At 48.1% G+C, this 10,579-nt stretch overlaps 1 protein-coding gene across 1 annotated transcript in view; it reads right to left on the reverse strand.

Annotated features, from left to right (window-relative positions):
- CREG2 (cellular repressor of E1A stimulated genes 2) overlaps positions 1 to 8,690 on the reverse strand; it is a 38,964-nt gene extending 30,274 nt beyond the window's left edge. The window contains 2 exon segments of the mRNA NM_001194358.2: positions 4,454 to 4,623; positions 8,250 to 8,690. Coding sequence (NP_001181287.2) covers positions 4,454 to 4,623; positions 8,250 to 8,690 — 611 coding nt within the window.
- Positions 8,691 to 10,579: the final 1,889 nt, after the last annotated feature.

Below are 10,579 nucleotides of genomic sequence, written 5' to 3' on the forward strand. Positions count from 1 at the left end.
TGACATTTTAGGGAAAGTTCAGGGACCTGTGGATCAGGGCAATGAGAAGATCTGGCAAAAATCCCTAACTAGGTGGGATGAATTAGCCCAGGCTGAACTTGACACATTCATTTAAAAACTCTTTAAGTTCCCTAGAAAGCTGTAAAATATGAAGAGATGTTCATTGCTTTCATCATTCTCAAGATATTGGCTTCTCACGGCTGTGGTTAAGGAAATTACATCTGTTGGGCATTTTCTTCATTAAATTTCCTGAGACTCTTGGGACCATGGACACTCAATGTCCTTCACCTACTTCGACTTGGATCTAACTTTATCTTTAAGGCCCGTTAATGGATCGAAATTTCATTTTTGAGTGACATGACTCATCAACCTACATGCGGGGATTGCTAATGGAAAAGAATTTTCTAAACTCCATGCCAAAGAACATACACCAGCTTTGACTACAACAAGCTATCAGGTTGATGCTTTTAATTTGATAAAACTAGGTATAAATCAAATATTAAGTCAATCAGTAAAGAGGCAGACACTATTATTTATTCTGAGAGGGAGGCGGGCCCCTGGTCATGAAGGGCCTCCCAGGTCATATTAAAAATTCTGTTGCTTTTCCTCAGGATCTGATTTGGATTTTAAGAGAGTACCCCAGCTGCTGGGTTGAGGATGAATTCAAAGTGATGAAGAGTGGATTGGGGAGACTAAGTAGGGACAACTGTAATATTTGCTCTTTTGAATAGAGAAGAGTTGAATGTGTGGAAGCTTCTATCTATCTATCTATCTATCTATCTATCTATCTATCTATCGATCGATCGATCGATCGGTCTGTCTGTCTGTCTGTCTATCTGTCTATCTACCTACCTACCTATCTATCCATCCATCCATCTATCATCTATCCATCCATCTATCCATCATCCATCTATTCATCTATCATCTATCAATTCATCCATCCATCCATCCTTTATCTATTTATCCATCTATCTATCATCAATCATCAATCTATTATCTATGTATAATCTATTTTTCCATTTATGTATCTGCTTATTAAACATGTACACATTACAGATACAATTGTTTGGCACCAAAGGGAGCTCTGAAAGTAGCCCGTCCTCGCAATAGTCTCAGACCTGCATTCCTCCCTCCCTAAGCCTGAGTTGTTCTTGCCCCAGTTGTTGGAGGCTTCTTGCTCCCGGGATGTGTCCTTGGTGCAGATGGCGCTCACCAGCCCATGCTGGTGCAGAGTCTGCAGTAACCCGGGCTAACCTGATGAACGCAGAGGCAGGCTTGCAGCTGAAATGCCCCCTCTCCCAGGGATGCCCAGTAGGCTGTAGGAAACGGCCACGAAGGCACCCCCTTTCCTTCCTCAGAAGTCAGTGGCCCCCCAACTTCCTCCCTCTCAAGACTTGCTTTATGGTCCAGTAAAGCCCAGTTCTGACTTTGTCTTCCCCCTTGGGATGAAACAGGGATGACTCACGCCCTCCCCGGCTGCACAAACTAGCAGGGGAATAGGAGCACCCAGAAGGCACCACACAGGTTGGTTAAAAATGCTGTTGCAGGCCGGGTGCGGTGGCTAATGCCTGTAATCCCAGCACTTTGGGAGGCTGAGGCAGGCTGATCACCTGAGGTCACGAGTTCAAGACCAGCCTGACCAACCTGCTGAAACCCCATCCCTACTAAAAAAAAAAAAAATACAAAAATTAGCTTGGCACGGTTGCAGGTGCCTGTAATCCCAGCTACTCGGGAGGCTGAGGCAGGAGAATCACTTGAACCAGGGAGTTGGAGATTGCAGTGAGCTGAGATTGCGCCACTGCACTCCAGCCTGACGACACAGTGAGACTCCATCTCAAAAAAACAAAAACAAAAAAAATTGCTGTTGCAAGTTTTCCATGCACAGGATGGAAGGCAGTTTTCACTGTTCTGAGTATGAGCTTCTGAAGCTGAGAGGATCAGGTGGCCTTGACCTTTCGTTATTATCATAAGACATGGGTGTGCTTTCTTGAATCTCCTGCTCCTGTGGGAGATGGTGTAAAGCTCTGAAGCACCTGAGGATGAGCTCTGCCTTTGCTGGAGACCTCTTCAGGCCCAGGGTCAGGCAGGAGGGGCGCCCTGCTGGTACCTTGCCAGGCTGTCCTTCAAAACTCTACCCAGGTGTTCGGTAGCTGCGGACACTTCTACCAGATGCCTCGCTATGCTCCGGTGGCCCTAGGAGCCCCTTGCTTGGCTTGTTTATTCGGGGCTCTGGATTCTCTTTTTCAATGCCAGCCACATGGCTTTGACTTGTTAAGTCCCTGTGTTCAATATTACCAAGATCTTTTCTGAAGGTGAAACCTAAGACGTAATGCTCCACTTGGAATGTGAACCTCACACAGCTGAGTCACATCTGGGCTTACGCTGATTAGGGGAAGTCGTGGGCCCCAGGGTGACAAAAGCCCCATTGCTTCGTAAGCTTTGCATCGAAGTGTGAGGCTTACTAATCAAAACTTCGTTTCATAGGCATTTATTTACATCATATTTCAATACTTCAGAAACTTAAACAGTGTCGGGGGCATAGCAGTTCTGAGAAACAGTTTTATGAGAAGACATAAACTGAGGGGTACCCATGAGTATATCTCATCCTTCCTCTCCCAGGCCAGAGTAACAGGTGTGCGGAGATGCTCTTGCCCTTGGCCCCGGGGTGCTCACCTCCAGCCATGAGCTGCCTCACCCAGTTAGCCAGGGGGCTGCGCAGGTGTTTGCACGTCCCACATGTGGCCTGCCATGAAGAAAGTCCGCATACGTGGCTCTAGGCCGTGCAGGCAAGTCTTCCCCAGGGGCGGAAGGAAGTCACCCTGAGACCCTGTCCCCTGTGAGGACCTCTCCTAAGTCAGATTGCTCACTGCTCCTAGCTCCAGCTCCTGCTGCCATCTGCCTGGGGGTTGCCAGTTGACAAATCCTCCCCCGGCTGGAGTGCTGCCACAGCTTTGTCCCAGGTATATATTCTGTTGCCTGTCCCGGGAACAGCTGTGCTCTGGGTTCTGGGAGCCACACGCTCCAGCACGACTGCTTTCAGGATACGTGAATGAGGAAAGCCTGGGAAGCTTAGAAAGGTATCCTGGATTGGAAGGCCGAGGCGGGTGGATCACCTGAGGTCAGGAGTTCGAGACCAGCCTGGCCAACATGGCAAAACCCTGTCTTACTAAAAACACAAAAATTAGCCAGGTATGGTGGTGGACACCTGTAATCCCAGCTACTTGGGAGGCTGAGGCAGGGAGAATTGCTTGAACCTGGGAGGCAGAGGTTCAAGGTTGCAGTGAGCTGAGATCATGCCACTGTACTCCAGCCTGGGAAACAAGAGCGAAACTCTGTCTCAAAAAAAAAAAAAAAAAAAAAAAAAAAAGAAAAAAGAAAAGAAAGATATCCCGGAAATATACTTCTAGTAACAGCAAGCTTGACTGACCAAGAACAGGGAGAATATTCCATGAGAAAGGAAATGTTTCTTTTCCTGGCTTCTTGCCTTAACCTGGTGGGGCACAGGGTCAGCTGAAGTGTCTCCACATGGTCTGTCGTGGCTGAGGGGAAACAATGGCTTATCCAGGATGCATCTTGCATTATATAGTTGCTTTGATTAGCCTCTGTAAGAACTAATACGTTGTTTGGTTATTATGTTTTCCGTGCTGTGCATAAAGAATAATAGAATTTCACAGATGGAATGAGGCCTGTTGATTTTCTAAAGCATCACTACATTTAGGTGGAGTGACTAAGGTCCTGGAGGTTAAAGGGCTCACCCCAGGCCATCCTGGGCATTTGCCACTCCTCTGGGAAGGGTAAGGGGATCTCACATGTAGCCTCCACACCAGCTCCACGCAGACATTTACCCCCAGGGAGGATGCGAGTTCAGGCTCTGCATTTTGAATTCTCATAAAGGGGCTTGGGTTAATGATCTGTTAGTGCTTAAATGTCTTTAGAAGCATTTTCTTTCAGAGAGTTTTTGAAAAAGTGAATTAAAAAATGCTGGCTGTTTATTGCACATATATCTGGGGACAGGATATAAATAAGTTGGAAAGACAATATACAGACTCTGTGTTGCATGACTGTGATGGGGAGATGAATTACTGGCTCTTCCTTTACCAACCCTCACTCCCGCCCTCCCCCTTTTCCATAACAACAGGAGTTGTCTGGACTCCTGCCAGTGTTGCACAGAGCATTTTGCACCTATTTCCAACACTTGCAATAACCCTCGCAGGCAAAGATTATTATTCCCACTTTACAGATGAAGAAACTGAGGCTCCCAAAGATTAACTAACTTGCTACAAATCACACTGCTTGGCGAGTGGTGGAATTCTAATTTCTCTGATTTCAAGGGTGAACATCGATGTGCATCTCAGAGTTCTGTTAAAGTCATGTGACCCAGAGAGAAACCTAGCCCCAACTCTGTCAAAAACTTCCCAGGACCCACGCGAGTGAGGGCAAAACCGTCATCTACCTGCAGAACTCCCCTTCTGATTCTGGCAGCATCAGCGAGGCCGTGGGGTTCTTCATCAGATCAGCCACCACGGGGTCCTTGGCCGTCATGTAGAAGAAAGGAATCCCAGTGCTGTTGTTGAAGGGGCCATCACTGATGGGCAGGCAGCTCCCAAACGGCAGTCCTTGGATCTAACAAACACCAGAAAAGGCTTTTTCAGTGCAGAGCTGTGGCTTGACTTGATCTGGGAGCTTAGCTTGTGCCTCTGGCTAGGAAATACAACACCAGGGATGAGGCGGGATCATGGCATCACAGTGGCTCTGACAGGTAGTAAATCAAGGTAAGGTGGTCCCCTGTCTGCCCAATTCACTCCGTGGTGGCCCTAGAATTTCTCCATAGGAGATGCTTAGCAGTGGCATCCTATTTGGAAGGGTGGTGAAAGGATTCTTCTTGAAGCTGCCTGTGCATGGCAAATATATTCACTTCATTAAATTTCATGTTCTTTTGAGGAGAGACAATGACATTTATGGGGGGTGGCGCTAAGCCTTTTCCTCAAGCTGCCTGTTACAGCCGCACTGCCTTAACTCCCAAGGTTAACTGCCTCTCCCAAGTTTTTAGCAACTTTAGGGAGGATGTTTAAGTCTTTAACCTCTTGCCTGCTCTTTGGACTTCAGGAACTTTCTATTATTGTTTCTTTTAGGGCTACATCACTTTCTGATTTATTAGCTGCGTTTTTTATTGTAATCAATAATATTTCATTGTATGACTCAGCAAGTTATGAGAAATTGATCTGTTACCCTTTTTGCATAAAGGAAGTCACAGAAACACGATATGCCAATTTTTCTTCATGATCACCCAGTAGGGTGGGAGAAGGGTGGAGCTATAGTTTGGATATCTGTCCCTCCAAATCTCATGTTAAATTCTGATCCCCAGTGTTGGAGGGGAGGCCCAGTGGGAAGGGTTTGGGTCATGGGGGTGGATCCCTCATGGGCTTGGTGCCCTCCTCGAGGTACTGAGTGAATTGTCCCTCTGTTGGTTTCCTTGAGAGTCCTGAGAGAAGGTTTAAAAAAGTCTGGTGCCAACTGGGCATGGGGACTCACCCTGTAATCCCAGCACTTTGGGAGCCCAACAGTTGAAGATCAGCCTCGCTGATGGTGAGACCCCCATCTCTATAAAAAGTTTTTCAAAAAATTAGCTTGGCCTGGTGGCATACATCTGTAGTGCCACTTACTTGAAAGGCTGAGGCAGCAGGGTTGCTTGAGCCCAGGAGTTTGAGGCAGCAGTGAGCTATGATCGCACCACTGCATTCCAGCCTGGGTGACAGAGCCAGACCCCATCTATCAAATAAATAAATAAAAATAAAAAGAGCCTGGCACCTTCTGCTCTCTCTTGCTTTCTTTCGTGCCATGTGATCTCTGCACACACCGGCTCCTCTTCACCTTCCATCATGAGTGGAAGCAGCCTGAGGCCTCCTCAGAAGCACATGCTACGCCATGCTTTCTGAACAGCATGCAGAACTGTGAGCCAAATACACTTCTTTTCTTCATAAATTACCCAGCCTCAGCTATTTGTTTACAGCAATACAAATGGACTAAGACAGGTGGTATATCATGTTTCTGTGACTGCAGATATAAACAAAAATATTTATTTATTTATTTTATTATTATTATTATTTTTTGAGACAGAGTCTCACTTTATTGCCCAGGCTGGCATTCAGTGGCATGATTTTGGCTCACCACAGCCTCCATCTCCTGGGTTAAGCGACTCTTTTGCCTCAGCCTCCCAAGTTGCTGAGATTACAGGCGTGTGCCACCACGCCTGGCTAATTGTTGTATTTTTAGTAGAGACAGAGTTTCACCATGTTAGCCAGGCTGGTCTTGTACTCATGACCTCAAGTGATCTGCCTGCCTCGGCCTCCCAAAGTGCTGGGATTACAGGTGTGAGCCACCATGCCCGGCCAAAAAAAATATTTAGTGCTGAGGTTTTCCCAAATCCTGCCCGTCAAGCAACCCAATTTTCCATGATTTTATCCCTAACAAAGTGCACCTTGTTGTTACTTAGCTCAGAATTCAGGGGTTGTCTTTGGCCTTGGAACGTCGCATGATAATGGTGTGTAGAATTATAAAAGGCGGAGCTTTAATTTTTTAGGAACATGAAATGTTAAGGAATCTTCTAAAATGGTAATATAACTTTGTTCATATATCCTGTTTTCAGTTTGTCATAGCTGCCCAGAGTCATGCTTTGCATACATGGCATTGTAAGTACTTTCTGAATTTATTGTTTTAATCAAATGTCAATAAGGATTAGAAAGAGGAACTCCTAACAAAGCTAAGAGAAGGACTGTTGAAAGTCAAAATATCTCTAATACATTGGCACTAGACTTTTAATCTCTTGAAAAGATTTGTGTTTTCAACTAAGATCAGTGTCATCTTTAACCTTTATGTCTTTTTTTTCTTTTTTTTTTTTGTGAGACGGAGTCTCGCTCTGTCGCCCAGGCTGGAGTGCAGTGGCCGGATCTCGGCTCACTGCAAGCTCCGCCTCCCGGGGTTCAAGCCATTCTCCTGCCTCAGCCTCCCAAGTAGCTGGGACTACAGGCGCCCGCCACCTCCCCTGGCTAGTTTTTTGTATTTTTTAGTAGAGACGGGGTTTCACCGTATTAGCCAGGATGGTCTCGATCTCCTGACCTCGTGATCAGCCCGTCTCGGCCTCCCAAAGTGCTGGGATTACAGGCTTGAGCCACCGTGCCCGGTCTATGTCTTTAAGATGTGTCTTAGGAGTGCAAGACACAGCTGTAAAAAATCATTTGGGTGTTGAGAATATCCAACTGGATCTGCATTTGACACTGAAGAGGTTAAGACCATTGCCTCTTTGGTCTTGAAATAAAGTTGCCATTTAGGTAGTTTTTAAGCAAAAAAGGGCCTTAACAACTGCCTGGTTAACCACCTAATTTTACAGATGAGGAAAGCAAAGAAGAGAAGCCAGTGACTTGGCCACAGTCTTGGTGAGACCCAGAGCTGGGGCAAGAACCTGGCCAATGTCCTATGCATTCTATAAAATATTATTTCTTGTAGGAAGTAAATAGGAGTTCACATTACTGCTTTGTAGCTCTTTCATCTCTCTTAACACCCCTAAAAGCCTTCTGAAGGCATGGAAGTTACATCTGCATTACTTATCCATGTCATTCTAGGTGGAATCATGTCTGACAAGTGAGTAAAGCATTTGCGAACTGAACAATTAAAAGTGCAGCGAATAGCTCATTCCAGCATTTACCCACTTTGCATAATAAGCCTCCTTTCCAGAAAAAAAAAAAACCTTGAACTCCATTTTCTTAAATGCAGATTTCCATCGAAGCCCTGGTGCTGTCTCTCTCCCCATCCCCACTTCAGCTTCAGGTCACAAGGTGATGGGGAGTTCGAGTCTATGAATTTGTGCCCTGCGCTGGGAAGGGCTGTCCCCGCCTACTCTGCAATTCCAAAGGCTGCTCTGGCTGTTTTGGTCCAGGTCTCGGTCAGACGCAGGTTAGGTGTCCGTCTCCCTGCCTGGCCATCTCAAGGTGGGGATTGGGTACCCAACTCTAGCTGGCAGGAAGCCTGATTATCCATGTCCCTCTCCGACCCTCCCCCCCGACTTCGCCAGGCTCACGGAGGCACCATCGCCTTCCATCACGTACAGTGTCGAGGGTCCCATCCAGCCAGCGCACCGGGCACGTCTGGTGGACCCGGATCCCAGTCCCGAGCGGTCGCAAGCACGTCCCCGTCCCCGTCTCCCGCCGCCGCCTGAATGCCAGGCCCCCTCGCGCTCCCCGCCGGGCGCTTACCTTCTCGTGGGCGGACACGGTGGCCAGGCAGCCCGAGGCGCTGGCGTGGGCCAGGGAGCGGGCGGTGGCCGCGAGCAGTCTAGGGCCCGGGGGCGCACCGGCCGCCTGGCCGCCCTCGCGCCGGTAGGAGAACATCCCGGGCGGCGCGGGGGGCTGCCTGGCGCGGGCGGCGCCCGCCCGGGGCCGCAGGTGCGCGTCCTCCTTGTGAGCCGAGGCGGGGAAGCTCTGCTGCCAGATGCTGCCCGAGTCCTCCAGCAGGGCGGGCATAGCCTCCTCAGTGGAGGCGCTGTCCAGCTCCTCGTCCACCTCGTTGGTGACGGCCCAGGACACGGAGCTCACGATCACGTAGCCCGCGGCTGGGGACAGCAGGGCGCTGCAGCACAGCAGCCAGGAGAGGCGGGTCCCCGGCCGCGCCGGGCGCCGGCTGCGGCGCACGGACATCTTGCAGGCTGCAAGCCCGGCCGCGGGGGCCGCCAGCAGCGCTAGTGCCGGGGAGCCCGGCAGCGCCCCCCTGCGGCGGATCCCTGCAGCCGCGCGCCTGGCTCAAAAGTCCAGGCTCGCGGAAGACCAGGTTCCACGCACACGCCGCGCATCCTGCGGAGTCCCCCTCGCGCGCCAGGTCCCGGGATGAGTTCGTGTCCTGCAGGATGGCACAGGTTCCGCAGAGGGTGCGCGTTCAAATCCCGGCTCCATACACACCTCTGCTCAACAGCTGTGAGACCTGCCAAGCCACTTAAACTCTCTGTGCCCATTTCCTTCATTAGCTGACAAAGATAATATCTACCTCTTAAGGATGATGGATGGGAAGGTTGAACGATTAATATTTGAAGAGGCTTAGAACGGTGCGTGGCATGGAGGAAACGCGATACAGTAGTCCCCTGGTATCTGAGGGGTATGGTTACAGGACCCCCGTGGATACCAAAATCCAGAGATGCTCAAGTCCCTTATAAAAAACGGTGCAGCATTTGCATAAAACCCGTGCGCAGCCTCCTTTGATATCTAAATTGCTTGTAAAATGCCTAATACAATGTAAATACTATGTAAATTGTTGTTTACTCTATTTATCAGGTAATAGGACCAGAAAGAAAGCCAGTATATGTTCAGTACAGATGCAATCACCCTTTTTTATTTTGTATTTTTCTGATGAAGAGTCTTGCTCTGTCCTCCCAGGCTGGAGTGCAGCGGCACAATCACAGCTTACTGCAGCCTCAACTTCCCAGGCTCAGGTGATCCTCCTGCCTCGGTCTCCAAAAGTGCTGGGATTACAGGTGTGAACCACTGCGTCCAGCTTTTTTTTTTTTCTTCAAATATTTTCAGTCTGTGGTTGGTTGGGAACCCACAGATACGAAGGGCTGACTGTATTTAGTTAACTAGACACAAGGTAAGGATCGTTACCATCATCTTATTAGAGGAGAATACTGAATAAATGATGGAGGTAAGATTAGCACCAATTCCATCTGATGCCCATTCTCTTTCTCTGCAAGGACGATAGCCCTTCTTACACTTTGCTGTGTCAGGAGGGCAGCGCAGCCAGTTCATCTAACTGCAGAATCAAGTTATTTGCATTTAAGCTGAAACAAACTGGCTGAGGCCACATGCACAAATACCACTTTGGCCAAGCCCCTCATTCCAGGTCACCAGAACTGCGGTCCAAGCCCTGGAAAGGAAAAATGTGGAGGAATATTGCAGGCTTTTGGCTGTTTTCTTTTCCTTTCCTCTCCTCTCCTTTTTTTCTTTCTCTTTCTTTCTTCCTTTCTTCCTTCCTTCCTTTCTTTCTTTTTCTCTTTTCTTTCTTTCTTTCTCTTTTTCTTTCTTTCCTTTCTTTCTTTTTCTTTCTTTCTTTCTTTCTTTCTTTCTCTTTCTTTCTTTCTTTCTTTCTTTCTTTCTTTCTTTCTTTCTTTCTTTCTTTTTCTTTCTTTCTTTTCTTTCTCTTTCTTTCTTCTCTCTCTCTCTCTCTCTTTTTCTCTCTTTATTTCTTTTGGAGTCTTGCTCTGTCACCCAGGCTGGAGTACGGTGGCACGATCATGACTCACTGCAGCCTGGATTGCCTGGATTCAAGTGGTCCCCCGTCCTCAGCCTCCTCAGTAGCTGGTATTACAGGCACACCACCATGCCTGTTGGCTCATTTTTATTTTTTGTAGAGATGAGGTCTCACTATGTTGCCCAAGCTGATATCAAACTCCTGAGCTCAAGCAATTCTGTGACTTCAGCCTCCCAAAGTGCTGGGATTACAGATGTGAGCCACTGCATCGGGCCCGCATTTTCTTCATCCATTTATATTGATGGACATTTAGGTTGTTTCTGCCTTAGTTATTGTGAATACTACTGAA

Source organism: Macaca mulatta, chromosome 13 (genome assembly GCF_049350105.2).
Source record: "Macaca mulatta isolate MMU2019108-1 chromosome 13, T2T-MMU8v2.0, whole genome shotgun sequence".
Lineage (NCBI taxonomy): Eukaryota > Metazoa > Chordata > Mammalia > Primates > Cercopithecidae > Macaca > Macaca mulatta.